At 42.1% G+C, this 27437-nt stretch overlaps 1 protein-coding gene across 5 annotated transcripts in view; it reads right to left on the bottom strand.

Moving 5' to 3' along the window:
- Positions 1-12277: 12277 nt before the first annotated feature.
- DPP8 (dipeptidyl peptidase 8) overlaps positions 12278-27437 on the bottom strand; it is a 65501-nt gene continuing 50341 nt past the window's right edge. For 2 of the 5 annotated variants that reach the window (XM_032342904.1, XM_032342905.1), the window contains exons 17-21: positions 23880-24026; positions 22486-22638; positions 21114-21256; positions 20147-20258; positions 12278-16487 (exon numbers count right to left, since the gene is read on the bottom strand). In XM_032342904.1, the coding sequence (XP_032198795.1) occupies positions 16365-16487; positions 20147-20258; positions 21114-21256; positions 22486-22638; positions 23880-24026 (678 nt within the window). In that variant the 3' untranslated portion in view covers positions 12278-16364. Of the gene's footprint in view, positions 16488-20146; positions 20259-21113; positions 21257-22485; positions 22639-23339; positions 23443-23879; positions 24027-27437 lie in introns of those variants that run through there. The other 3 variants (XM_032342906.1, XR_004285712.1, XM_032342907.1) reach the window with 3 other exon arrangements.

The following is a 27437-nucleotide window of genomic DNA, read 5'->3' on the forward strand; positions in this document are numbered from 1 at the left end:
CTTGCTCTCTCTTGCTATCCCTGTCTCTGTCTCTCTCTCAAATAAAATCTTTTTTAAAAAATAAATCTTTAAGGGACGCCTGGGTGGCTCAGTTGGTTGGGCGGCTGCCTTCGGCTCAGGTCATGATCCCAGCGTCCTGGGATCGAGTCCCCCGTCGGGCTCCTTGCTCGGCGGGGAGCCTGCTTCTCCCTCTGCCTCTGCCTGCCATTCTGTCTGCCTGTGCTCACTCGCTCTCTCTCTCTCTGATAAATGAATGAAATCTTTAAAAAAAAAAAATAATAAAAATAAAAAAAAATAAATCTTTAAAAACATACATAAAAACAAAATCCTTTTAAAATGACCAATTTAATTAAATGTGTTAAAATTGCCTTCAATTAACAATATACTGTTGTAATTTTTTTCTTAAAATAACTCCTTTTTTTTTTTAAGATTTTATTTATTTATTTGACAGAGATCACAAGTAGGCAGAGAGGCAGGCGGGTGGGGTGGGGAAGCAGGCTCACTGCTGAGCAGGGAGCCCGATGTGGGTGGGGCTCAATCCCAGGACCCTGGGATCATGACCTGATCTGAAGACAGAGGCTTTAACCCACTGAGCCACCCAGGTGCCCCTAAAATAACTCCTTTGAGACCATTTTAAAAAAGAAATAGCATGTTGGGGGCCCGTCAATGAAGAAGTCGAGAGACCCGGAAAAGTCTCCATCGAGGACCGCAGTTTCCCGATAGCAACCCAGATGCTATCAAAGAAAAAGGACTCGGGGAAGAGGGGAGGATTGGAGTGGGGCACTCAATTTAACATGCTGAGGGGGAGGGACCTGCATGGCATCCAGGCAAACTTGTAAAATCTCTAGAAATGTCATTTTCACCTGAGCAGAGAGATCAGAACTGGAGAAACTATTTTGTGAGCTGAAGCCTCTACCAGACCACCTAGCACACTTGACTGTAACTGTTCTTTATGGAATTGTCTAGCTCTACTTCTAGACAGTAAGCTCCTTGTGGCAGGGACCACATGTGTCCTGCTCACTCTTGTTTTCCTGGCATCTAGCACAGTGCACAGCATATAGTAAGATCCCAATTAATGGAGGCCACTGGGTGGCTCAGTCCTTAAGCGTCTGCCTTTGGCTCAGGTCATGATCCCGGGGTCCTGGGATGGAGCCCTGCCTGGGGCTCCCTGCTCAGCGGGAAGCCTGCCTCTCCTACTCCACTTGCTTACGTTCCCTCTCTCCCTGCGTCTCTGTCAAATAAATAATTACGATCTTAAAAACAAAAAACAAACAAACAAAAAAACCCCCACACACAAAAAACAAACAACAACAACAACTAAGATCCCAATTAATGTTTTTAAAAAGTGAATGTGAGGGTGCCTGGGTGGCTCAGTTGGTTGAGCAACTGCCTTCGGTTCGGGTCACGGTCCTGGAGTCCCAGGATCGAGTCCCGCATCGGGCTCCCAGCTCCATGGGGAGTCTGCTTCTCCCTCTGACCTTCTCCCCTCTCATGCTCTTTCTCAAATAAATAAATAAAAATCTTTAAAAAAAATAAATAAATAAAAGTGAATGTGAAAAGAAGTTGCTCATTTATCATATGCCATGCCAAACTGATGAAAGCTTTGAATCACTAAGGGAGTCCTCAAGAGAGCATATTACTGTGGAGTTTCCAACAGTAATGTTGGGAAACACTTGCCTGAGCAGCTCTGAGATCCCAGTAGGCTTTGGGACTCGAAATCCAGACCTGAAGGACCACATGCTCTGCAGGACCTACAGTGGGGGTCTGTGGCATTCATTCTAGAGTAGATAACAAAATCCACCACTGTAGTGATTTTAAAACATGGGTACGAGATCTCTAGCCCTTCTTCCATCAAGAAATAGAATCTACTTGCCCTCCCTTTGGATACAGGCTGGACTTAAGGACTCAGGTCTAAGGGAGAGGATGTGGTGGTGGTGACATTGCTTGGCTGCTTGGCTTCTGAGACCGGTCACAAAAGAAGATGCGGCTCCCACCTGGCTTTCTCTGGGGGACATGGACCTGTGAGAAGTCTGGCCACCTTGAAGCTGCCATGCTGCGGAGACCATGAGGGGAGATCACATGGACAAAATAGAGATGCGACAGGAGCCCCAGCTGTTCCAGCCCGGGAGCCAAATGTGGGAGGAGACTTTCTCCCCGTCCAACCCCAGGCCCTGACTACAACCATATAGGAGACCCCGAGACCAGTTAATCCCCAGTACTGGGACACCCGGTAAAAATAACAGATGGCTGCTACTGCTTTATGCCACTGAGTTTGGGGTGCTTTGTTACATAATTCTAGATAATCAGACAGCTGCTGGGGTCTGTCCTGGGCTAGATTCACTGTTAGAACCACAACTGCCTCCCTCCCTGATTCATCCCCTTTTAAGGAAGATACACAAGGTAGTTATGTTTACAGTATCTTCACCCTTCGCATTCAAAAGTATCTCCTGAGTTGTGCCTCTGCTCAAGCCCTCTGAGCCCATGGGAGGCATCTCCTCTCCACCTGACATTCCTTTCCACCCCTCACCACTAGATCGCTAACCAATTTATGGACTTATGAGATGTTTTTCCTTTCTTCTTTGTGCTTTTCTGTGGTTTTTTTTTTTTTTTTAAGATTTTACTTATTTATCAGAGAGAGAGAGGGGGAGAGAGCGAGCACAGGCAGAGGCAGAGGGAGAAGCAGGCTCCCTGCTGAGCAAGAAGCCCTATGTGGGACTCGATCCCAGGACGCTGGGATCATGACCTGATCCGAAGGCAGCTGCTTAACCAACTGAGCTACCCAGGCGTCCCTGCTTTTCTGTGTTTTTAACAATATGTCGACATGGGAAATGTGTTATTTCTGGAATCAGAAATATTCAATGTAACTTAGTGGCAAAAAGAATAATCTCCAGTTTGAGATGTTGAAAATGTGCTGGAGATAAATAGTGGTGACGGTTGCATAACAGTGTGAATGTACCGAGTGCCACTGTACCCTGAAAACTGGCTCGCTGGTAAATTTTATGTTAGGTATATTTTACCATAATGGAAAAATTGTATACAGGCCCTTAACACTCAACTCAAGTCCTGCCTCCTTCAAAGTGACCACCAGGTTCTCACCCATGGTCTCGTATCTTTCAATAGATCCTGGATTATTTCTGCCTTGTATGGGGATTTCTTCATTTACATAATTAGTTTGTCTCAGTCTTGTGTCTCAGATGACACTGGAATCTCCCTGAGGGCAGAAACTGGCATTATACTGGTGATCATGCCTACGGTATGTTTATAAAACAATTGCCTGGAAATCGGAACATATTTCCCTAGAGAACTGACATGACAGATAATGGCTCTGTTCTTAGACTAGCCAATCAAAACCTCTTTAACTCATTAAATATCTGAAATGCTGTATGTGGGCAACAAAAATGTGTTGCAGAAAACAATGGAAATACTGGCAATTAAATAAAACAGAAAAATCAATGGAAAGGGTGACAAGTTTGGGATTGAGTAACAAATTTAAAAGAGATAATTATTAACTAGATAAAACTAAGTTCTGCATGAATGAAAATGACTATGTCTAAATACATTTGCATAGTTTTAATGATGTGTAAGCACTGAATATTAGTTTAAGTAAAATTACCGTGGAACTATATTGAAAAGAAGAGGGGGATGGGAAATGTGCATGTTTGGTGAAAATGGGAAGGAAACTAGTTAAATTCTAAGCTTGCATAGTGGAAATGCCACTAAATAATGCATGAAAACTGGAAAAAGTCAGTAACATTACACACATTTTATTTAAAGGATTGTTTTAGAACTTGACTCTATAAAGCTATGTGTCTGTGAAATTGGAGTAAAAGTAACCCTAAAAAAAGAGGAAAAGGTAACACAATTCTCTGTAGGGTTCAGTCAGATGCCCTCCTGCCCTGAATCATCCCTCCTTCTCAGCGCTGCAGGCAAGCACTGATCCACTGCCCCACTCCCATCACCGCCTTGCTGCACCCAACTGCTAGCTCCTGTCCTGTATGCTCCCACACACCCACCTCTGCTCAAGGCCAGCCTGCCCCAGCAAGCTTTGAATTCAGATGGTGGCTTTCTGGTACCCCTTTGCAAAAACCTTGCACATCTGGCAAAATGGGGCTGAGACCCGCTCTCTCCCAGGGCTCTGGGTCCTCTGCAGATGCTGAACACACCGACCTTGGCGGGATGGCCACCCCATGCCCTTTTCTTTTAAGTAGGCTCTACACCCAACGTGGGGCTCAGATGCACAACACCAAAAGCAAGAGTCGGATGCTGGGGCGCCTGGGTGGTTCAGTGGGTTAAGCCTCTACCTTCTGCTCAGGTCATGATCCCAGGGTCCTGGGATCGAGCCCCACATCGGGCTTTGTGCTCAGTAGGGAGCCTGCTTCCCTCTCTCTCTCTGCCTGCCTCTCTGCCTACCTATGATCTCTGTCAAATAAATAAAAATCTTAAAAAAAAAAAGAAAAGTCTGATGCTCTACCAACTGAGCCAGCCCCGTGCCCCATCTAGTCCTCTTTGGAAGCTGCACCCCCTCCTGCTGGTGACTGTGTCCACCCACAGCCTCTGGGAGCCAGTATCCTCCCTGCCCAGGCCTGTCCTGCCCAACAACCTTTTTCCTCCACACTGTTTCCCATCAGAGCATGTCTACCCCATGACCCGCTCCCGCTCTCTCCTGTGGTCTCTCAGGCAAACGAAGCCTGTGGAGGTGAAGCAAGCAAAAAGTGAGGGGCAGAGGCACAGCCCCCTTAGCATTCATTATTCAAGGCCCATCACACTCCAGCCCCAACCATCTGCCTGTTCCTTTCATTCCCCCCGCCAAACACACACTCAGATCCCCATTTCCCAGTCAGCCAGCTACCTCCCCAACCTGCAGCTTTGTCCCTTCATGCCCATGTGTAAGGTGTTCTCTTTGCCTGGAAAGACTTCCTCCCACCTAGGGAAACTCATTCTTCAAAACTTAATCCAAATGCTACCTCCTTTGTGCAGCCTTCCCTGACCATCTTTTTTTCCCATTGCCCAGAAAAAATATAACAGCTCCTCTTTGTTGAGTGCTATGTGACAGATACTAGGAGCTTGGCATGCATTTTCTCCTATCAGAGCCTGTAGCAACTCCATCTGGTAGGATCATGGTTTGTTCTATGTTATAAAAGAGGAAGCTGAAGCACAGAGAGGTTAAGTAACTTGCTCAAGGTCACACAGCAGGAATTGATTCAGTGGGAGTCAGGACAGGTCAAAGCCCACACTTCTGACTGCTCTCCTGCTCTGCCTCCTGGGAGCTCACAAAGCACTCGTCATCTTTCATTTACATGGCCATCTCCACATCTGGTTTGAGAATCTTTGCAAAGTAGAGAATGTGTCTGGCTCCTCTGAACATCTTCAGATCCCTGGATCCCTCACCATGAGCCAGGCCATGGCAACTGTTCAATTCACATTGCTTGCTAATGGATGAGGGAAGCTGACTTAGCATTCCTCTTCTTCACTTGACCTTGGGGAAGATGTACAACCTCTCTGAGCTCTAATTTCTTTCTCTGGGGAGTGGGGTGGGAAAGCCATGGTTGGGGGGGTGGAATAATACTAATACCTAACTGATGTCTCCTAGCTTATCATGGAGATCAAATTGAACAAGACACTGTCATGAGGAAATACTGTAAGTGGTGGGTGCTCACCGTTAACAAATGGTAGCAGTTGGTACTGAGGGCAATGTGTTACCTGGTCACAGGTAAAACATGGTATTCCTACCTGGGCCTTACCAACAATGATGCCTTCATCCTAATAATGTACAACCTGGAAGATCAGCTGTTGGCTCAGGCAGGTGGGAAGTATCTGAGGCCAAGGCCAAGTCCAGTCACCCCCATTGCAGGCTTCTGTACCCACCCTCCTTGCTCACATCCTAGAACTTGCTGTTCTCCCAAGATCCTTGGGACTGAGTCATGTTCCTCTCCCCACCCAGCATCTCCCTTCTCCCCAGGGATCAGGCCTGACAACTCAGGTCCTGGAGAGCGGACTGCTTCCACTGGCAGCCTTGCACTCTTTGGAATGGGAAGGCGGGCGGGGGGCGTCAAACCAGTGGCAGGAATGCCACTATCAGCTTCATAAACCACTTCTGCGCCCCCATTCCATGCCAGGCCTGTGCTTGGCACTTTGGTCTCACCTCAACTCCGTGAAGGAGGTATTAGAACCCCACTTTGTCCAAGATTAGAGAAGCAAAGGGCTTACTCAAGATCACGACTGTTGGACTTGAGCCCAAGTCTATCAGGTTCCAAATTCTCTAGTCTTTCCCATGCTCCCCCTTCTTTCTCTGGGCAAGTTCAAGGAGATTTCTATCCAAGATCCACCCAGGACATGCTTTCTCAGCATGATCTCAGTCCCTGAAGGAACTCAGATTTCAGGCAAATACCATATTTCCTTGGTTCTAAAATACATTCCTATTCACATTTTTATATTTCTGATATCAGGATCTTAAAAGGGTAGCATCTTACATGTTGAGAAATTACGGAGGAGCCCTAGAGACTGCATTCCAGCATCTCTGTCCAGCTCCCAACTAGTCTTGCGCCTTTTGGGAGAGTCACCTCCCCTGCTGGGACCTTAGGGAGTTTAGTCAGCCTGACTTTGGGTACCAGCTCTGCCACTTCACAGCTGAATGGCTTTGCAGTCTTCTCTGGGACTCAGTTTCCCCATCTGTAAAATGATGGTGGGGGGGTTACTGGTTTTTGATCTCTTCTTTTAAACTGCAGAACATGTTTATTTCCCCAGTCTCGTATATGTCAGAAATTAAGCTGCTGTTGATGAAACAGTGGTTGGAGGGCCTGGAGCCCTGAGGTTTCCTCTACTCCCTCCACTTCTGCTGGAGCCTTTCTGGCAGTCTCAGCCTCCTCACTCTAGCAAATTCCTCCGCTGAGCCCTGGTTTGGGAGAACACTGCTCTGGGAGGTGAAGACAGGGCTGGCAGATCTGAGCTCCAGCGTGGACTTGAAGCAGCTGGGATGGCTACAGTATAATCACTCCCTGGCTGTGGGCCTCAGCTTCTCATCTGTGAAGTCAAGCAGTAGGTGAGAGGTTTTCTAAGAATCTGTCCTGGTGTGAACATTCTGTGAACACCATCTTCCATTGCTCTACCTTTACTTTGGTTGCATAGTAGGATCACCTTGGGAGCGCCTAAAAAAAATGAGAAGATAGCAGACCTCCTCCCTGCCTCCCCATGGTGATTAATTGATCTTAGGAGGGACTCAGATATCAGCATTTTTTTTAAAGATTTTATTTATTTGACAGAGAGAGATCACAAGTAGGCGGAGAGGCAGGCAGAGAGAGAGAGAGGAGGAAGCAGGCTCCCTGCTGAGCAGAGAGCCTGATGCGGGACTCCATCCCAGGACCCTGAGATCATGACCTGAGCCGAAGGCAGCAGCTTAACCCACTGAGCCACCCAGGCGCCCGATATCAGCATTTTTAAAAGCTCTCCAGGCAATTGTGATAGCCACCAGGGATAAGAAGCAACACTTCTCCAGGCCTAACGCCTCAGTGGGTGACAAAAAATAAAAATTCCAGTGACATTTCAAAGAAACAGTCCTAAAAGCTTAACTTAGAGAGAATTTGGGTTTTTGTGGGTTTGTTTTGTTTTGTTTTTGGCAGTCCTATTAGTGAATGGGTAGATGGGTGCCTGGGAACCTAAATAGCAAGGTCAAGATATTTGAAATTTGAAAATTGTTTGAGGGGCATCTGGGTGGCTTAGTTGGTTAAGCATCTGACTCTTGGTTTGGGCTCAGGTCTCAGCATTGTGAGATCAAGCCCAAGCTCACCCTGGATCTCCGCACTCAGCAGGGGTCAGCTTGGGGTTCTCTCTCTCCCTCTGTTCCTCCCCCTGCTCACACTCTCAGATAAATAAATAAATCTTGGGTGCCTGGGTGGCTCAGTGGGTTGAGCCTCTGCCTTTGGCTCGGGTCATGATCTTGGGGTCCTGAGATTGAGCCCCGTGTTGGGCTCCTTGCTCCACGGGGAGTCTGCTTCCCCCCCCCCCCCGCCTGCTTCTCTGCCTGCTTATGATCTCTCTCTCTGTGTCAAATAAATAAAATCTTAAAAAAAATAAATCTTAAAAAAAAAAAGAGAGAGAGAGAAAATTGCTACTCAAGTATGTAAGAAGCCATTCCTGCGGGATTGTGTGGTGGGAAGAACTTGCCAAGTTTAAATACAGTGCCTACTCTCAGAATGTGTACTCTAACTGGAGAAGCAAACAGTATGGTGTAAAATTAAGTGTTCAGTCTGAGATAACCTTTACTGAGCACTTATGTTGCACACCAGGCAAGAAGTGCTTTATAGTACAGTGAGCAAATTTAATCCTTACCGCCAATCTGCTGAGGAGGGTTCTGATACTATTCCTGTTTCATACTTACGATATGGAGGGTCAGAATGTTATGTGAACATGCCCAAGCCCATAAAGCTAGCAAGTAGCAAAAGCAAAGGTTGAAGCCAGGCTCCAGAGCCAATGCTGCTATCATCTTGCCATCCCACTTATCTTGGGGAGAAAATTCCCCAAATCTCTATAGGATGCCTAGAGGAACCTGGGTCCGACTTCAAAGTATGTGTTCTATTAATTAAAAGAGGAATCCCTCAGGATGCTTGTGGTGACTGAAGAGCCTAGGTGAGGGAAAGCGAGAAAAGGTTAGGTGACCCAGGGCCTTCGATTTGATTAGGGACTAGAGCAGGAACATAAGAATATAATGTTCATTTAAGGAAGTGGCAGTGTCCTGCTGGGTGTGTTAGTGAGGCAGGAAGTGAGTTGGTCCTGAGCACCTATCAAGGGAAAGGGCTGTGTCCTCTTCTTCTGTTTTCTCATGGCTTACCAAAGGCATGGCGCCTGATTGTTACTGAATATTTGCTGAATGAAAGTTGAGAGCCAGCTTCTTTGAAGTCACAAGGAATTTTTTTTTTTTTTAAAGCATGCTCCTTGCCCAGCATGGAGCCCAGGGCAGGGCTTGAACTCACAACCCTGAGATCAAGACCTGAGCTGAGATCAAGAGTTTGACGCTTAACCAACTGAGCCACCCAGGCATCCCCCAAAGTCAACTGGAATTCTTTTTTTTTTTCTTTTCTAAAAGATGTATTTATTTTAGAGGTGGAGAGAGGAGCAGAGGAAAGGGAGAGAAAGAATCTCAAGCAGAATCTGCGATGAGTGCGGAGCCTGATGTGGGCTGGATCTCACTACCCTGAGACCACCACCAGAGCCAAAACCAAGAATCAGATGCTTAACTGACTTGCACCACTCAGACGCCCGTCACTTCGAATTCTTCACACCAAACCCAGGCTAGTTAGAGAGCAGCTAGTTACCCACCATGACCTTACAGGTCCTAGACTGAGGCAGAAGAGCAGCAAGAGGAACGAGGAGGAATGGACAGTTGAGAGATAATGCAAAGCAATTAGCCGGCAAGGCATCACATCCTAAGGCACTCAACCAAACTCCACTATGACCACCTATATGCCCAGAGACCAGCTAACATGGAGAGTTCATTCTACAGAAGAGCAGTGTGGTTTCTAGAACCTACCTAGCCAGAGGACCTTCCTGCAAAGAGTTGTTCCCTGTGACTAGCATGTTAACCTATGCCACTTTTGCATGGTGCCAGTGAAGATAGCAGGGGACTGGGCTTGGGGGGTGGGGAAGAGTCCTGAAACTGAATATTAGAAGTTTGTTTCTCCAAATGTCTATTTCAGTAACTCAAGTTTGGGAGCCAATCTAGAGAGTAGCTTTCAGTAAGAAGCACACAGCAAACTCAACAACTCAGCTGAATCAGAGCTGAGCCCCAACTAATCCACTTCAGCGGGAGCTCAACCCCGTCTAGGGCAGCATGGCCAGGGCACCAGAGCTGTGGACTGAACCAGGCTGATAAAACATTAAATCCTGGTAATTCCTGGAACCACTCCAAACCCAAAATAAAATTACAATCATGAGATTCTCATACTGCAGTTGTTTCACTGTTCCCCCTCAAGGCACCAAGGGATCAATCATTGTTTCCTCATGACCTCTGAGTGGGTGAGGTTAGGTGGGAGGGAAGTCTGAAGGCTTCACGGCCCTGACAGGACTGGTGCCCTGGAGTCCTAGACACTGGGATATCTGCACTGCCAGCACAGTATCTGCAGCATGCTCATGGCCAGGTTGAAAGCTGATTTTTTTTAATTTAAGGATTTTATTTTTAAGGGATTTCTACATCCAACATGGGGCTTGAACTCACAATTCTGAGATCAATAGTCACACGCTCTACCGACTGAGCCAGCCAGATACTCCAGAAACATTTTTTTTTTAAGATTTTATTTATTTATTTGACAGAGAGAGAGATCACAAGTAGGCAGAGAGGCAGGCAGAGAGAGAGAGGAGGAAGCAGGCTCCCTGCAGCGCAGAGAGCCCAATATGGGGCTCCATCCCAGGACCCTGGGATCATGACCTGAGCCGAAGGCAGAGGCTTTAACCCACTGAGCCACCCAGACGCCCAAACCTTTGATTTTTGATTAGCAATAGATATAAGCTGAATTAAAGACACCAAGGAAGAGGCACCTAGCTGCTCAGTCAGAAGAGCATGTGACTCTTGATCTTGGGGTCAGGGTTTGAGCCCCACTTTGGGTGTCTGATTATTTAAAAAAAAATACATATATATATATATATATATGTGTATGTATATATATATATAAGCTTAGGGGAAAAAGAGAGAGGGACCAAGGTAGTCTTTAAGTTTCCCAACTGGAATGCCATACATGAGATTATGTGTATGCTTCAGAGCCTGGGGGTCTTACTGGTCACTGTGCTGCAAGCAGCCTCAACAGGTTAACCCAGTGTGCCTCAGTCCATCTCAGCATCATACAAATGCCTTCTTGTGTGTGTGTGTGTGTGTGTGTGTGTGTGTGTATGTCTGTCATGAGGTGGAAACATGAGGAAGCACTGGTCTATAGCAATGCCCTGTTTAAAGATCTTTTTTTAAAAGATGTATTTTTTATTTGTGAGGAAGAGGGGGAAGGGGTAGGGGAAGAGGAAGAGAGAGAGAAGTAAACTCCCCACTGAGTGTGGAGCCCACAACCCTGAGATTATGACCTGAGCTAAAATCCAGTCAGACACTCAACCAACCAAGCCACCCAGGTGCCCCAAGATCATCTTTATTTCTAGTAATTTCTGTATACAAATTAATGTTTTAAGACCCTGGGATGCCTGGTTGGCTCAGTCCATAGAGCACGCGACTCTTGATCTTGGGGTTGCGAGTTCAAACCTTATGTTGCCGATAGAGTTTACTTAAATAAGGGGGCATTCAGGGCACCTCGGTGGCTCAGGTCATGACCGAGGATCTGGGATTCAGCTCCACATCTGGCTACCTGCTTAGCAGGGAGTCTGCCTTTCCCTCTGCCCTTCCTGCTCATGCTCTCTCTCTCCCCCCAAATAAATAAATAAATAATAGAGGGGACATTAAAAATAATTTAAAATGTTTAAAAATTAGGGGCGCCTGGGTGGCTCAGTGGGTTAAGCCTCTGCCTTCGGCTCGGGTCATGGTCCCGGGGTCCTGGGATCGAGCCCCGCATCGGGTTCTCTGCTGAGCGGGGAGCCTCCCCCATCCCCGCTCTGCCTACTTGTGATCTCTGTCTGTTAAATAAAAATTAAAAAAAAAAAGGTTAAAAATTAAAAGGTTATAAACCTAATACATAATACAGCAGTGCTTCTTCTTGGGGGATCATCCTTCCTCAAGAATCTGGAGAAGCCAAAGCCTTTCTCCCCAGAATGCACTTCCACTCATATTTTGCATATCGCTTCAGAGGGTTAGAGAATCCAGATTAAGTGCCTGTACTGGAAGGACTATCAGACAAACCCAAATTTACTAATTTTAGAGGGGTTCATCTCCTTCTCTCTCCCCCTTTCCCCAGTACAGCTTCAACAGACCAGAGACCTGTCAAAGAAACCTCTGAAAAAAGTATTACACCGAACTTCCTTGAAATTTCCCAGGGAGCATGCAGAGACCACTATTTGGAAACTCCAAGTAGCATCCCTGAGAAACTCCCAGCTGCTCAGGAAGGAAATGCTAATTGCTGGCTCTAGGCACCACCACTTGCAGGCAAAGAATAGCTCCCTCCACACCTCCCCTTGTATTTAGATGCATTTTTGGCTAGTGTTTCTACTAGAAACCCCATGTAATCATCTTGCAGTCTTCCTTTCTCCACTGCAAGCATATGATCTCATTCGTGTGTATTAATCACATCACAGTTGCCACTAATCAAGGCAAGACTACAAATAGGGAAGGGATGGGGGGAAGGAACATTTACATCAATTAATTTTAGCAGCATCTTTATTGCAACAAAGAACCTGTAATAAAATGCAACAAAACTAATGTTTCACTTTACATGATTAAAAGCCATGTAGCTGAAAATGAGAAAACCCATAAACTTACTGGAGTGAGACATGCAATTCTTTTTATACAAGTCAATGCTTAAAACAGCAGGCACTTTATGTTCTAAAATTAAAGACCTGAACTCCAATTGTGCTGAACACAACATAAATTTGTATTTGGGTTATTCAAAAATAAACATACAAATATTACTTTTTCTCTCTGTGAGGGACTTCTGAAAGTCCCTTCTGATTACCTAGAACCGTTTCTTGACAAAATAAGAAAAGCAGGAGCCAGCACCTAACACTAACATGTCTCTATAATGTAGGCTGCAAGGTGGATAGGTGAGGCTGGGTAGGGTTGGGAAAGCGGGAGTCAGGGAAGTTTCCTTATTAATTTATGTCTGCTGGGAATGGACACTCACCTGCAAATCTCTTAGTTTAGATATGGCCATGTCTCTTTTCTTACTTCAAATAGCTTTAAGTTAGGCTCCCAGGCTTAAGCAAGCACTCTATTCTATATCCCAATTCCCAAATCCCCTACTACTAGGAAGACACATTTAGGGTTAACAGTTTTAATTAACTTCAGAATGTCATATACTAATTAGAAGTACTGCTTCATTAATAAGCATGCTTAGCATTTACTTTAGAATGGAAAAATTAACCATTTTATGTTATCTTTAAAATGTTTCATAGGAATATATTAATAAATACTTCTTTAAAAATTTGCGTTTTCTACATATCATTTAAACTACCATGAGTCAGGGCATCGGATGGAGTCTAGTACCAACTGAACACTAACTGGCTGCATGGCCATGGGTATATTTTCTCCTCTCTCTACATGTAGCTTCCTCCTCTAACCAACGAGAACATTAGATTATATCAAAGATATAACAGCTTGAAAAATTTATGATTCTACAAGAGTGAGAGATCTTATAGGAGTTATTCCACCTAAAGAGAGAATTATGTTACAGACAGGTGGGATACACTTTCTGTAAGGAATAAAACAAGTAAGTAAAAAAAAGTAAGCATCAATACCTATATCTCATCCTGTTAAAAAGTAATGCATGCATTGTGACTTCATCCTCTTGTACGAGTCTTTCCAAATGAGCCAGCAATGGCATCAAGAGAAGACCCTTCATTCCAAAATGAATCTCCAGACAAAGAGGATACATAATTTACAATACCTTCTGCTTCTTTCAGAGTAAGAAGGGCCCAGCAGTGATCACAGATGAGCAGCTACACTGGCTACTGCTTTAGGTGTCTGTGTCAGTCCAGTGTAAAAATCACCTATTATTTTCTCAATCCAATTCCATTGTCTTCAGAAGACTTTGTGAAAGTAGCCCAGAAACAACTTCGGGATCACCCTGGGAAGACTGTTAGAAATGCAGATTCCTGGTCTCCACCCAAATCAATAAATCCAAACTTCTAAGAGTAAAGACTGCATTTCTTTTTAGCAATAAGCATCCAGATGAATCTTAAGGAGATTCTGAGTCCCACTGCTCAACAATGCATAAGCAACTCTACCTGATGATGGCTGCTCGAGTGCACCTGTTTATCAAGCCTGCAAAACCCACCCCATTGGATGTTTAACCCAGTGCTTTTTGGCTCTTTCCAAAAAATGTTGCTACTTTTATATACTCTTAGCCTTTCAGATGTTACCCATAGGCAGGGTGTGAAGAGTTTTAGTGACATTTCTACTGATTGTTTGAAATGACTACGATGTTTCCCACTTCAGTTTTTAAAATGAAACTCAGTCAAACTGTCTTTCTGGATGTGAAATCAGTCACATATTTTCCCCCTACAGAAGGAGAATGGCATTTAATGAACTGGAGCTTATAACAGAGGCATCCCTTGTCATAAGAGGAAAGGAGAGGCAAGAGGAAAACACTGGTGAATTCAAGAGGACATGAGGTTCTTCAAGGTTTGTTTCGGTAAAATAAGAGATGCCATTTGAAAGAAACAGCCTTACTGGGTAAGAGGTTTCAAATGAGTAGATGTCTAAAAACGACTGGATACCATTTCCACTTTGCATATTATATAAGGATAGATCCCTGGAGGCCAATCAGTTCACAAAAACCACCTTTGATAGACAGATTATATACTTAAATCAAGGGGGAAAATACTTTCTTGGGAAGAAAAATTACCCAAATCAATTTAATTTAACATTGAAAAAAATATAAACACACCTTGGTATGGGGAAGTATCATAAACAAGAAAATCAATACATACACAGATAATAAGGGAAAGTGTGGTACCTATGATACAGTATAAATACACAAACAGTAAAACCCAATCCCCTTCCCAAGGACAAAACCACCAGGTCACCCTGCCATTTCTGGACCTCCCCCACCTCCCACGTGGCTCTCAATGATGAATTCACCTCTGATGCACGGTCATCACCCTTACTAATGGAGGCTGTGCTCTCTACAAGAGAAATCTACTCTCTGTAGTAGTGAGAAAGAAAAAAAGAGCAATTTTTCTTAGAGCGTTGTTTAAAAGTACCAGAAACAACTTTCCAAACACTGAGGCGTGTGATAAAAAGGGTCAAACTCACAGGTGCCTTCTCTGCTGCTGGCAATGTGACCCAGTAACACCCAAGGCTCTAAAATGACAGACTCCAATCAGCACCTGAAAGCCTATGAGCTCCCTTAACAGTTGAGTGCTAGGGCTAAACTAGGAAAATGTCATGGCCATTTCAGACATTGCTTAGAGGCTCCGAATGCTTAAAAATAGAGCCATGGCTAGCTGGGGATCAGTTTATGGTGGAGAGGTGGTCTGGATACCTCTTTAAGTTCACAATATCTAAGATGCTAAAATAATTTAAAAAGTTTAAATTTGTAAGGTTACCAAAATGAAGATGAAAATAACAAAAAATGAAAATTAGAAAAATAACTAAGGAACTTTTCCTCCCTGAATAATGTTAGTCTGTAACTGCGTTGGCAAGATAGTGATTTCTTCATTCTGGTTTCCTTAACTAACATTCTAGCAGTTTAAATTTCACCCCCCAAACTTTTTCATAAGGATTTTTGGTCGTATTTTACTTCTACTTGGTTCTTAAGCAGATCCTCTCCTTTTCCTCCCCCCGTCATTCTCCACACCCTGGCATCTCCCATCCTGCCACAATTCCCTTCCATCACCCTAGAACGCTGGAGCATTTCAGTAAGGAAAACTCAATGGAAACTAGCCCCACTAAATTTTCTGAAGAATACAAATCAATGTGTACTTTTCCCTTTTCTTAAAGGAGAAGATACTGCCTGCAAATATTTAAGCTCCAACCATTTGATTAAAATTTTTCTGCCTGTAATTATCAATATTATAAGACTAATTAAACCATGCTACATGTACAGTTACTTGCCTTTGTATGAAAGGAAAAACCCACTCTGTCATATCATCAGAGAGAACTATTTATACTAGATACAGCTGAAATTGGCTAAAATTGGTCAGAGCTTGAATGAAACAAAATAAGTGTTTTTAGGAGGCCACTAAGTTATCCTTGGAAAGTCATTAATGACTGGTTAAGTCATAGGTTTAATAGTGATTAGTTCATAACATGCTGGATACACCCCAAGCAATGAAGCATAAGCTATTCAATTACATTTAAGTGCTATCAAATCTGTAACTAGTCAGAGTTTCCGGAACTGAACCAAACCAATCACTAATAACATCATATTTTAACAAACTCAGAAGTATACCGTAAAAATACACTAATTAAGTCCATGAATTTTATAATGCTATTAAGAAGTGAAAATAAGGTAGTATGGATACATGGTGCTAATGTCTTATTTCTTTCAGTAATTCTCATGGTATTGCTGGGTCCTTTAGAAATACGTGTCATTCAATTTTGTGTGTGTGTGAGGTTATTAGATTATTATCCACAAGCTGTAGACGCCTGCATGGCACCAAATGTACTTTCAGAAGTAGATGTGGCAGGTATCAAAATGTGATGATCAATCCCATGTTTTCTATCGATTAAACCTCCTCATTTGGTTAAATAGCCAGTGTATACCAGAGTTCTACATAGGTCAAAACTATATCACTTTCAGAGCAGCAATACGCGATCCAAGGTTTTCTTGAAGGTAGTGCAAAAGATGCAGTTCATAATGTTCTCCAGATTCAGGGACTCTTATGCTGTGTCTCTCCTGAGGATAGATCTTAAATAACAATAACAAAAAAAATCAAAATACAGAAAGTGAGAAATGAATAATATATCTCCTTCCAAAGCTTTCCATAGAGTTTCAGCAGGATCAGTAATACAGAACACAGCCTCTCCAAGATACTACACACATGTATCTGACACAAAGGCCGCTCCCTCTTTTTTATCATTCCTTATGCACTCCAAGGCTTACAGAAGGATTTATGTATAGATCACTGGGTCTCCAAGTGTGATCCAGAGACATCTGGGGTCCTTAGAACCCCTTTCAAGGGATATGCAAGGTCAAAACCACTTTCAGAACAATTTGCCTTTATTCACTGTGTTGGCATTTGCACCGATAGTGCAAAAGCAATGATGGGTAATAAATGTGCCAGTGCCTTAGCATGAATCAAGGCAGTGACATTTAATTGTATTGGATGTCACCGTATTCTTTACCACTACACACCTATAGTAAAAAACCCAAAGTTTATTAAACTGCAACCCTTGAAGAGATGTCTTTTTAAATGTTCTCTGGTAGGAGCACCTGGGTGGCTCAGTCATGGGGCATCTGCCTTCGGCTCAGGTCATGATCTCAGAGTCCTGGGATCGAGCCCGGCATCAGGCTCCCAGCTCAGTGGGAAGCCTGCCTCTCCCACTCCCTCTACTTCTGTTCCCCCTCTCACTATGTCTCTGTCAAATAAATAAATAAAATCTTAAAGGAATGAATGAATGAATGTCCTGTGGCGATACAATGGAAAGAAAGCAGAAAGCACTTCCGCTATAGGGTGTCTAAAGGAAAAGCACATATGAAACTGAGTTGCAAGCCATACTGCCACTTCTTTCTTTTTTTCTTTCCAAGATTTTATTTATTTATTTGACAGAGAGACAGAGAGAGGGAACACAAGCAGGGGGAACGGGAGAGGGAGAAGCAGGCTTCCTGCGGAGCAGGGAGCCCGATGTGGTGCTTGATCCCAGGACGCTGGGATCATGACCTGAGCCAAAGATAGAGGCTTTAACCCACTGAGCCACCCAGGCACCCCGCTGCACTGCCATTTCTTAAATGGAACTCCATTTTCAACTTGAAAGAGTGACATCTTGAAAGAGTGACTGGTGATACAGAGTTGGTTATCTGGCAAACATCTGCACAAAAATGAATGAAGTGAGCTTGTCACTTCAAGGACAACACTGATAGTATTCATCACCAATGATAAATTTTGAGCTTTTAAGTAAAAATTAGAATTCTGGAAGACTTGCATCTGCTACTATTAGCTCATGAGCCTCCCCAAACTTAAAGACTTTTCTGATGAGATCAGGGGTGTAATATTAATATATGTGATTTAAATTTAAAAAAAAAAAGATAATGTAAAAAAATATATATATATATGTGATTTAAAAAATACCGTATAATGAAATGAATCAACACTGAGAAGACTGACCTCACACAGTGAACCAGTATCTTTCAGATGACCAATGTATATGTAAAAAATCCATTAGAAGAACAAAATCCAACAGATTTTAATGTAACACAGTATGACATGTTTTAGAAGTGGTGTCAGACTCCACACTAAAACTAACCTTTAAGAAACTAAGATCTGTCCAGTTTTGGTGTAGTAGCCAGAAGAACATCCACAATTATCTGAAAAAGCTAAAATACTTCTCCCCTTTCTTAACTACATATTTTGTGAGGCTGAATTTTCTTAATATAATAGTTGCCCCTTATCCACAGGGGATACATTTCAAGACCAACAATGGATACCTGAAACAGCAGATAGTACCAAACCCTAAAGATACCGTATTTCTTCCCATACATACCTACAATGAAGTTTAGTTTTATTACTTACTCAGGCATAGTAAGAGATTAAAAACATAACTGGTAAGAAAATAAAACAACCATTAACAACATACTGTAATAAAAGTTACCTGATTGTGTGGTCTCTCTCCCTCTAAATATCTTGTACTACGCTCACTCATCCTGCGATGATGGGAGATAAAATGCTTACGTGATGAGACTAAGTGAAGTGAGTAACAGGCCCTGTGATTTAGCGTTGGGCCACTAGTGACATGACATGATGTCAGAAAGAGGATTAACCACGCCTTCTTCTTCTTTTTTTTTAGAGAGGGAGAGAGAGTGTGGAGTGGGAGGGACAGAGGGAGAGAGAGAATCCCAAGCAGTCCCCACATTCTGCATGAAGCCTGACATGGGTCTCCATCTCACAACCTGAGACCATGACCTAAGAAGAAACCAAGAGTCCAACGCTTAGCAGACTGAGCCACCCAGGAACCCCAACAATCATCTGCTTCTGGACTTCAGTTGGTTAGGGTTAACTGAAACCTCAGAAAGCAGAACTGCACATAATGGGAAACTACTGTATACTTTAGCCAAAACAACACTTCCCAACAGACTGCGTATGGAAGTAGATATGAGAATCCGGGTGTCTTCCTTAAGCCAGACATTAAAGGGATTTTACAAAAATGTAAAAACAATGCTATTTCTTTCTTTTTTTTGTATTTTGGAAAATAGCTTTTCTCCCCCACAAAAATTATTATTTGTGTTAACATGTAATAGTTGATTATTACTTTTTAAAAAGTATTTTTAAATTTTTCTTAGTTTTGGGGATGCCTAGCTGGCTCAGTTAGAAGACCATGTGCTCCTGTTCTTGGGGTTGTGAGTTCGAGTTCCATACTGGGTGTAAAGATTACTTAAATAATAAACTTTAAAAAACAAAATTTTCGGGGCGCCTGGGTGGCTCAGTGGGTTAAAGCCTCTGCCTTCGGCTCAGGTCATGATCCCAGGGTTCTGGGATCAAGCCCCGCATCGGGCTTTCTGCTCAGCGGGGAGCCTGCTTCCTCCTCTCTCTCTCTGCCTGCCTCTCCGCCTACTTGTGATTTCTGTCAAATAAATGAATAAAATCTTAAAAAAAAAAAAAATTTTCTTAGTTTTAATATGTTCTTTGAGAAATATGGACAGACAAAACCCACATAAACAAAAGCTCTTTGGTGTGCATAGGGGTCCTGAGACCAAAATGCTTGAAAACTGCTGCTACAGATAAACAGCTCATAGTTTATCTACATAAATCCTAAATGTCAACTGAGACATGAAACGGAAAAAGTAATATTTTTCACTCTTAGGAATAATAATCTGTGAAAGAAGTACAAAGGAGGAAAAAAATGAATAGGTTATCTTTTAAAACCCTTTTTTTTGAGTAATGGAGCAATGAAGGTGGTTAACCTATGGCTTTCTATTCCAATGTCAATATAAAAATTATAAAATTAAAATAAAATATAAAATATAAAATTAAAAGACCATGTAAAGAAAAGCAAAGGGGGATACTGAATAGACTCCTGTCATTTTTTCCATGGTTACAAACTGAAAGCAATTACAGATACACAAGTCATATAATCTAGTACTTAGCCCATATAGGTCATATAGGTCAGTTCTTAGCCCAACTTAAACAGAATAGGCCCATATTGGTCATATAAGCCAGTTCTTATCCCAGCTTCAACAGAATCTTATTTTTTACCCAACTAGAGGCGCTACTAACTATGCCTACGACTTTAGATCTCTTAAGGAGAGAGCGGCCACAGCTGAAAATTCAGCTTTACTCCATAGTTTATTATATTTCAAAGTAATCAAATCACTAATCACTACTTAATTCAATCAGAAAATAAAGAACTCACCTGTAAATCATATGGCTTTCCAGCCCTCACTAAAAAACTCAGTAATATACTGGTGTGTGCAAAATGGACATTCTCATCCAAGAATCCATGTAAAAGTAGTAAACGATTTGGTCTAGAGAAATGAAAGTATCACAGGATTAGGCAAAATAGAGTTCTTGGGAAAACCACTTAACTTCTTTGATCACAATTAACTATTAGTTACTATTATAGTTATGTAATATATACAACTATATATAGTTATGTAATATAAAATACAATTATATAAAGATATATATAACTATGTAATATAGTTAATGTTAATAATAAAGTTAACTTCTTTATACTATAATGTTAAAATAAGAATTCAATTTTTTTTTTAAAGATTTTATTTATTTATTTGACAGACAGAGATCACAAGTAGGCAGCGAAGCAGGCAGAGAGGGGAGGAAGCAGGCTCCCTGCTGAGCAGAGGGCCAGATGTGGGGCTGGATCCCAGGACCCTGGGATCATGACCTGAGCTGAAGGCAGAGGCTTTAACCCACTGAGCCACCCAGGCGCCCCAAGAATTCAACATTTTCAATAATAAATTTATAATACAGTAACCAGACACTACATGTAATGAAAAATTGTGTTTAATTTCTTACGAAGATATTGGCATATATCAATAATCATAGCACGTTCCTAGAGAAAGAAAAATCATAAACGTTGTCTATAGAAAATATTTAAGCAGAAACATAATTTTTCACCTTGAAACAGTTATGTACTTAAACTTCTTTCAGCACAGTAATTGCTTCAAATATAAGTTGTAATAAAACCAGGTTATATGAACTGGTCTGTAATTCAGCTTTGAGAACTAGTCATGCCATTTGAGTAGTCTATAAAATATTAGTCTTGGTTTTACAGTATTTGTAGTTTTCATTGTTATTAAAGACAAGTTTTAACACTACAATTTTAAATTTATAATCTTAATTTTAAAGCTTGAACTTACTCAGAGGGAAACTTTTCTGCTTGCATGGCCACAGATCCTAAGTAATAGCCCTGCTCATTCTGGTCAGGGTGGCCCATATAGCGTTCTGTGTAGCCTGTATCATAGAAGATCCACAGAGTGACTGGGGCCCCAGCAATAGCAACCTACAGAAGACAACAGTAACAGTCAAGTGTGATCCAAAAAACAATGGCTAGCAGTAAGAATGTGTAACTGCAAATTTATAGGCTTAAATTATCCTTAGGCTTTGGCCCCACAACTGGGGCTTACATGGTCTCAAGCAACTCAGAAAATCAAAGTCAAGTGCCAAGGTCAAGAACTTGATACTTTGTGAGTCAGTTAGCTTCATGCTCCACAGGCATGCCACATACTAAATCCTTAACCTGGGCTAGCTGAAATACACACGCCGGACCCTTTGTTAAAAGGGGAGACTGAACTATATAGAACATGGCTCAGTGCAAACTCATTCCTGCTGCTGGGGAAAAAAAGTGTGACAAGTCTCAGCTCTATATAGGAAAGTAGCCATTTCTTTTTTCTTTTTTAGCCTCTGTTGGCAATTCAGAATTTTAAACAATGAATGAAATATATTTAAGCACTAAACACTTTCCCCATTTTAAGGTTCCCACATAGTTTTATATTTAAATATTCTAATTACTTTCTCAACAGCTGCAAGTCTGGGAAAATTACGGCAGTTTTCAGAGTTTATTTTGTGGTTATTATAAAGATTATCTGAATATACATGCAAAAGCAAAAACCCTATCATTTTCGTTCTTAAAATTATTTTTTTACTGTAAGATAAAATCATGTTATTGAAATAGTAAAGAAGAAAAACATTTCATAATTGCCATTCTCTTAACAACTTTTAACATCTTTATGTATTTCCTTCCAGCATATTTTTCTAGGAAGTTATTTATAAAATTGTAACCATCGTTTATATATTTAGTATGTTATTCACTCAATAAAGATTTACTTAGGACCTACTATGTGCCAAGAATTGTGCTTGGTTACTCAGGTTACAGTGATATGCAGGCACACAAGTCCCCACCCTCAGAGCTTGCAGTCCAGCAATTAAATTAGTAATTACAATTCAATATGTGTGTGTGTGTGTGTGTTTTACTAATCATGACTATCTCCCATAATCTTTGGCATGTCTATAAATAACTAACAACTGGCCATCAATTTGACAAGTGTTTTTTAATACATACATATAGATATGTAAATATATATCTCACATGGCTGTTAGATACACAAATCTTAACATTCCCTAATATTGCAAACTCTGTAAACCTTCAGAAAATAGACACTTCCTCATATCCTTGATTGACAGAAAATTCAACCTCTATTGCAAAAAGAAATACAGTAGGAAGTCACATACCCTGAAGATATCTGACCTCTGCATTAATGCCATCAGGGAGAGGTATCCTCCGTAGGACCAGCCATGGATGCCCACACGATCTAAGTCAATGAAATCATATTGAGAAGCTAGATACTGGAGTCCTTCCACCTGATCATCAATTTCTATTTGACCCTGTCAAAAAAGGGAGAACATTTCACTGATTCTGATAAATAGAAGTCTCATTACCAGAGTGTTTTTAAAGCTGAAAATGGTTTTCCTTAAAAATACCTGTAGTTTTTAAAGAATTAATTATCAATGGAGATTCTGTTGCCCAAAAAAAAATTGTTTTAAACTCTATTTAGAGATAGGGGCCTATAGTTTCTGTTGCTAGTCAGTCCTAGAGTTTAGTTACCCCTTAGTCACAAAGTTCTTTCCTACTGAGACCCAAACTGTCCCTCACTATACGGGTATTTCCCCCTTCCATTTGTTCTGTTGTCTGCTAAGAGGTCAGCATCTTCCTTGTAACAAGCCTTCCTATACCCAAAGACAAAAAATCAGCCCCCTTAAGTGGTTGACTAAATTTACTTCTTTTTAAAACTTAATGCAGTAAAGCAGAAGGAATCACTCTTGAGGTCTTATCCTCCTATTTCCCCATCATCTACGTCTAGGAACTGAACATACACTACTTCTTTAATGTCCTATTAAGTCCTAATTCCTACCACCACCACCTTGTTTGTATTACTAGGCCTGCCAGTGCACACAATCTCACTTCACTGAGCCAAAAACAAAAATAAAAACAAAAAAACTTACATGAGAATACAACATAAGGTCAAAGAACTGGCTGTGGGAGAAAATCCCATGTCTTACTCAGCATGTCCAATACACTGGCAAACACAGTAACTGCCTTACTGTGTAAAAGGAACATCGGATTCTCATCATTTCCCAAAGCAGCAGAAAGGACATGGGGCATCTCTAAAAGGTAGCATTTAAAGCTTCCTGTAGAGAGAAAGAGGCTTGTCACAAGGAAGGCACTAACCAGTTGGTTTCTCTCTTCACAGAGGACAGAACAAATCTCAATTATTCCTCTCAATAGGGCACAGGATGCTGAAAACTATGGTGCTGCTTTCTGGCTAAGCTGGATATACAACATAGAAAGAAAGGGTATTTCTCTGTAAAAGTGGTTCTATCTCAGCTCCCCGAAGTTATATACAGGTAAACAGGTAGACGTGAGCTAGACTACTGAATATCAAGTTGCATCTTCCCTCCCAACCCTGAACTCTAACACAGACACACACAGACACAAACACACACATTCTCTCTCTCTCACTCATTCACAGCCCCTTTTCCCAACTTCCTCTCTGAGATTTCATACCAAACAATGAAACACAAAATGTAAATGTCTTTAAAAGAAAAATGTTTGTATGCTCACACACCATTTTGTATTTAAAGGCGCCTTCAAATTTAAGCCCTCGGTGACAGGATCCCCTGTTGTCTATCACTACAACCACATAACCCAGAGAGGCTAGGGTATTCAAGCGGAAATACTTGACTCCTTTAAATCGATTATTCACCAACTGCACCTGAGGAAGAAATACAACTTCAGTGAAATTTATTATATGGTAGCATAAAAAAGCATTAAGAGGCAGGATACTGTGGAAAGTAGAAAGCTTGAATTTTTTGTATTATTTTGCTTTTAAAATAAAATTTTATTTTCTTGTAGCAAGAACACATCATAAGATGTACCCTCTTAACAAAATTTTAAATGTACAATAGAGTATCATGAACTATAGGACAACGTTGGACAAATCTCTAGAACTTATTCATCTTGCATAATTGAGACTCTGTACTAGGCGATTAGCAACTCTCCGATTCCCCCTCTCCCTCATACATTTTTAAGTTAACTTAAATTTCTCATGTTTATGTTGTTTCTTTTTCTTTTTCAACTTTACAGTCAAGGTCCAGGGGAATTACTGAGCAACTATAGACTTTAAAACCAAGATACTCATTACATACAAGACAAGAGATTTAAACTGCCCCATAGAAAAAGGTACTAAAGGGGCACCTGAGTGGCTCAGTGGGTTAAGCCTCTGCCTTCGGCTCAGGTCATGATCCCAGGGTCCTGGGATTGAGCCCCGCATTGGGCTCTCTGCTCAGCAGTGAGTCTGCTTCCTCACCTCTCTCTGCCTGCCTCTCTGCCTACTTGTGATCTCTCTCTCTCAAGTAAATAAATAAAATCTTAAAAAAAAAAAAAAAGTTACTAAAATCATTATTGCTACCCTGAAGAAGTGTGTCATTCAAATGACGGAGACAAGGATAGTGTCATTCAAATGATGGAGACAAGGATATTAAGATCATTTTTCTTTCCTACAAGTCTCTTCTGGGGTTGTCCCTGACCAGTAGCAGAAAAATTTAATATTTTAATGAAACACTGTGACCAGTTCAGTTTCCTTTTTCCTGTTATACAAATCAGTGCAAAAGGTAGGATAATTCTTAAACCACTTACCACACTATCATGCTTCAAAATGACTGAGAAACTAAACACACGTTTAGTGCCTTAACAGAAATAAACTAGAGAAAAGAGGGGGCGCCTGGGTGGCTCAGTGGGTTGGGCCGCTGCCTTTGGCTCAGGTCGTGGTCTCAGGGTCCTGGGATTGAGTCCTGCATCGGGCTCTCTGCTCAGCGGGGAGCCTGCTTCCTCCTCTCTCTCTCTCTCTCTACCTGCCTCTCTGCCTACTTGTGATCGATCTCTGTCAAATAAATAAATGAAATCTTCAAAAAAAAAAAAAAAACTAGAGAAAAGAGGACTACATTTTTTTTAAAGTTTTTTATTTAAGTAATCTCTACATCCAACATGGAGCTTGAACTCATGACCCCGAGATCAAGAGTCACATGCTCTTTTGAGCCAGCCAGGTGCCCCTAAAAGAGGACTTTATTTATGTATTTGACATAGAGAGAGACACAATGAGAGAGGGAACACCGGCAGGGGGAGTGGGAGAGGGAGAAGCAAGCTTCCTGCAGAGCAGGGAGCCCACTGCGAGGCTTGATCCCAGGACTCTGGGATCATGACCTGAGCTGAAGGCAGATGCTTAATGACTGAACCACCCAGGCACTCAGAGGACTTTAATTAATACAGAAAAACTTAGAGAAGGTTAGGGTTTGGTGGACAGGAAGACAAACATTAAACAATGACAAAGAAGATTCTGGCAAAAATGAAAGAAGTTTTCATGTTGCTGTTTTTTTTTTAAAGATTTTATTTATTGGTTTGACAGACAGAGATCACAAGTAGGCAGGGAGGCAGGCAGAAAGAGGGGGAAGCAGGCTTCCTGCTGAGCAGAGATCCCAATGTGGGGCTTGATCCCAGGACCCCAAGATCATGACCTGAGCTGAAGGCAAAGGCTTAACCCACTGAGCCACCCAGGTGCCCCTTATTTTGTTTTTTAAAAATTTATTTATTTAGAGAGAGTGTGAGTTGGGGAGAAAGAGGAAGAGGGAGAGAGAGAATCACAAGCAGACTCCCCCCTGAGCACAGAGATCTATGCAGGGCTCTATCTCAAAAGCAGGGCTCAGTCTCACAACTGTGAGATCATGACCTGAGCCGAAACCAAGAGTGGGACATTAAGAGACAGAGCCACGCAGGTGCCTTAAAAATGAAAAGTTCTTTTCCTGGCTGAAACTAACAGGAAAACCAATTCAGCAATTTAAATAAGAGTCAACACCATCTGGGGCGCCTGGGTGGCTCAGTGGGTTAAAGCCTCTGCCTTCAGCTCAGGTCATGATCCCAGGGTCCTGGGATCGAGCCCCACATCGGGCTCTCTGCTCTGCAGGGAGCCTGCTTCCTTCTCTCTCTCTCTCTCTCTCTGCCTGCCTCTCTGCCTACTTGTGATCTCTGTCTGTCAAATAAATAAATAAAATCTTTAAAAAAAAAAAAAGTGTAAAAAAAAAAGAGTCAACACCATCTTCACACAATAAATACATACTGAGCATTTATTAGGATAGACTAGGTTGTGCATGCTATGTGTAAAGAATCTTCTCTTTTTATGTAGAGATTTTATTTACTTATTTGTCAGACAGAGAGAGAGGGCATAAACAGGGGGAGCAGTAGGCAGAGGGAGAAAGAATCTTCTCTTTTTGAATTTCTGGATATCCAGTACCTCTGTAGCAACTGCGAAACTGGTCTTCCTGTTTCTACTCTTGTCCTCCTACAGTCTATTCACACAGTAGCAGAGGGATAATTTTAAAATGTAAACTACATTAAGACTTTATAGCCTGGGGCGCCTGGGTGGCTCAGTGGGTTAAGCCGCTGCCTTCGGCTCAGGTCATGATCTCAGAGTCCTGGGATCGAGTCCCGCGTCGGGCTCTCTGCTCAGCGGAGAGCCTGCTTCCCTCTCTCTCTCTCTCTGCCTGCCTCTCCATCTACTTGTGATTTCTCCCTGTCAAATAAATAAATAAAAATCTTAAAAAAAAAACAAAAAACAAAAAACAAAAAACAAAAAACAAAAAAGACTTTATAGCTTATCTCCCTTCAACTGGTAAAGAGTTTAGACCTTATTCTAAAATCCTTACCATTGCCTTTTAAGATTTTACATCATCTGGCCCTTGGCTATTTCTCTGACCTCACCTAATATCAAATCTCTACTTGTGCACTATACTCTAACCTTATTATCAACTATACCAACTTGATTCTTTTTTTTTTTTTTTTAAAGATTTTATTTATTTATTTATTTGACAGAGAGAGGTCACAAGTAGGCAGAGAGGCAGGCAGAGAGAGAGGAGGAAGCAGGCTCCCCGCTGAGCAGAGAGCCCGATACGGGACTCGATCCCAGGACCCTGAGATCATGACCTGAGCCGAAGGCAGCGGCCCTACCAACTTGATTCTAATCCCAGGACCTTGACATTTACTGTTGCCTCCATCTGGAATGCTCTTCCCTCAGATCTTTAAGGTGATTCACTCCTCATCTTATGTACATATACTCAGAGACCTTCCCTGAACT

Source organism: Mustela erminea, chromosome 5 (assembly GCF_009829155.1).
Source record: "Mustela erminea isolate mMusErm1 chromosome 5, mMusErm1.Pri, whole genome shotgun sequence".
Lineage (NCBI taxonomy): Eukaryota > Metazoa > Chordata > Mammalia > Carnivora > Mustelidae > Mustela > Mustela erminea.